The sequence below is a fragment of the Ascaphus truei genome, unplaced genomic scaffold (genome assembly GCF_040206685.1).
Source record: "Ascaphus truei isolate aAscTru1 unplaced genomic scaffold, aAscTru1.hap1 HAP1_SCAFFOLD_2744, whole genome shotgun sequence".
NCBI classification, from domain to species: Eukaryota; Metazoa; Chordata; class Amphibia; order Anura; family Ascaphidae; genus Ascaphus; species Ascaphus truei.
In genome coordinates, this window is record NW_027455690.1 from 584 (window position 1) to 2,500 (window position 1,917).

General features: G+C 59.5%; 1 protein-coding gene across 1 annotated transcript in view; it reads left to right on the forward strand.

Annotated features, from left to right (window-relative positions):
* Positions 1–383: 383 nt before the first annotated feature.
* The window catches only part of LOC142481504 (neuroligin-2-like), a gene marked incomplete at its 5' end in the record, with an annotated part of 1,604 nt that continues 70 nt past the window's right edge, over positions 384–1,917 (forward strand). Inside the window, one exon of the mRNA XM_075582914.1 lies at positions 384–1,917. This exon is cut by the window's right edge and continues 70 nt beyond it. Within this exon, the coding sequence (XP_075439029.1) occupies positions 384–1,483 (1,100 nt within the window).

The window sequence follows — 1,917 nt, forward strand, 5'->3', positions numbered from 1 at the left end:
TTATATGGGGTGTTCTCGGTATATGAATTATAAGGAATGTTCTTATAATGACCTTACTGGGCCAAAGGTACCCGGACCACGTGAGGGTGTATGTTGTTATAGGGGCCTTTATTATATAGGGCCTTAGCTTAGCCAAGACAGAGCGAGAGAGGGAGGAGGACATGTTCTTATTACAGGGGGGGGGGGAGTCTTGGGGATGGGATGTTCTTAGTAGGAACTAATGGACCAGCTTGGCCAAGATCAGGTGGGGTTGGAGGTTCTTACAATGGAGGCGGTGGTGTCCTTATTATAGAGGGTGTTCTTATAAGGACCAATTGGACCCACTTCGCAAAGACTGGGTGAGAGACGGGTCAGGTGTTCTTTTAAGGGGGTTCTTGTTATAGGGATTGGGGAGGTAAGATGTTCTTATAAAGGGGTATGTCTTCTCCGTCTCACTTTCTTTCCCCCTTTCTCTCCGTCTCTTCCCTCTCTTTCTTCCTTCCCCCCCGTCCTCCATGTCTCCTTCTCTCTCCCTCCCCCTCTACTAACACCTCTTTCTCTCTCTATTTCCCTCTTACCCCCTGCTTCTCTCTCTCCCTCGTTTTACCACCTCATCTCTTTCCCTCTCCTCCTCCCCCCCCCTTCGCTTCCTCTTCCCTCCTCCTTCCCCCTCCCCAGGGACCCCAACCAGCCGGTCCCCCAGGACACAAAGTTTATCCACACCAAACCAAACCGCTTCGAGGAGGTGGTGTGGACGAAATTCAACCCCAAGGAGAAGCAGTATCTGCACATCGGCCTGAAGCCCCGCGTACGGGACAACTATCGGGCCAACAAGGTGGCCTTCTGGCTGGAGCTGGTCCCCCACCTCCGCAACCTCAACCCTGTCCCCCACCCCTCAACCACCACCCGCCTGCCGCCCTCCAACTCCGGCGGCCCGTCCAGGGGAAGCGGCGGCAGCACGAGGCGCCCGCACTCCACCCTCCCGCCGGAGGTCGACGACGGCGACGACCCAGAGGAGCGGCCGCGCTACTCCCCCTTCCCGGGCGACTCGCGGGACTACTCCACGGAGCTGAGCGTGACCGTGGCGGTGGGCGCCTCGCTCTTGTTCCTCAACATCCTGGCCTTCGCCGCCCTGTACTACAAGAGGGACCGACGCCACGAGCTCCGCCAGAGGCGCCACAGCCCCGGGCGGGGAGGGTCCCCCGGCAACGACCTGGCGCACCACGGCCCCGAGGAAGAGCTCATGTCCCTCCAGATCAAGAGGGGCGGCGGGGCCCCCGATTTGGAGCCCCTGAGGCCTCACGACATCCTGCGCCCAGCCTGCCCCCCCGACTACACCCTGGCGCTGAGGCGGGCCCCCGAGGACGCCCCGCTCCCGCCCCCCTCCTCCATCATGGTGCCCAGCACCATCTCGGGCCTTCCCTCTTTGCACCCGTTTAATACCTTCCCCACCTCCGCCCACAATAATACTCTCCCCCACCCACACTCAACCACCAGGGTATAGGGGTGTCAGGCGCCCCACCCCTCTCCCCTCTCTTGCCCCCGTCCCCCTAACGCGCCTCCTCTTATAAACAGTGAAATAGGCTTTTTGGGCCTACCAAGCCTCAGCTGAATTTTGGTTCATGACAAGGAGGAGGGAGGGGGGGAGGGCGGGGCGGCAACTACAGACTTGTTAAGAGGCAGGGGGCAGCTCAGTACTGCCCCCCACTCCCCTCCAGGCTTTATAAACTACCCCCAGGCAGTGAAATAGGTTTTTTTGGGGCCTGCACAGCCTGAACCTGGTTATTTTTCTTGCCACGTGACTGGGGGCAAAAAGACAGCGGAGGGGGCTTTTGTTCAGGGGGACTGGGAGAGGGGGCAAGAAGAAACTACCCACCCGCTTCTCTTTTTAGAGTTTTTGTGCGGGGGTGGGGAGCGGTTGAAGGAAGGAAAGAGGCC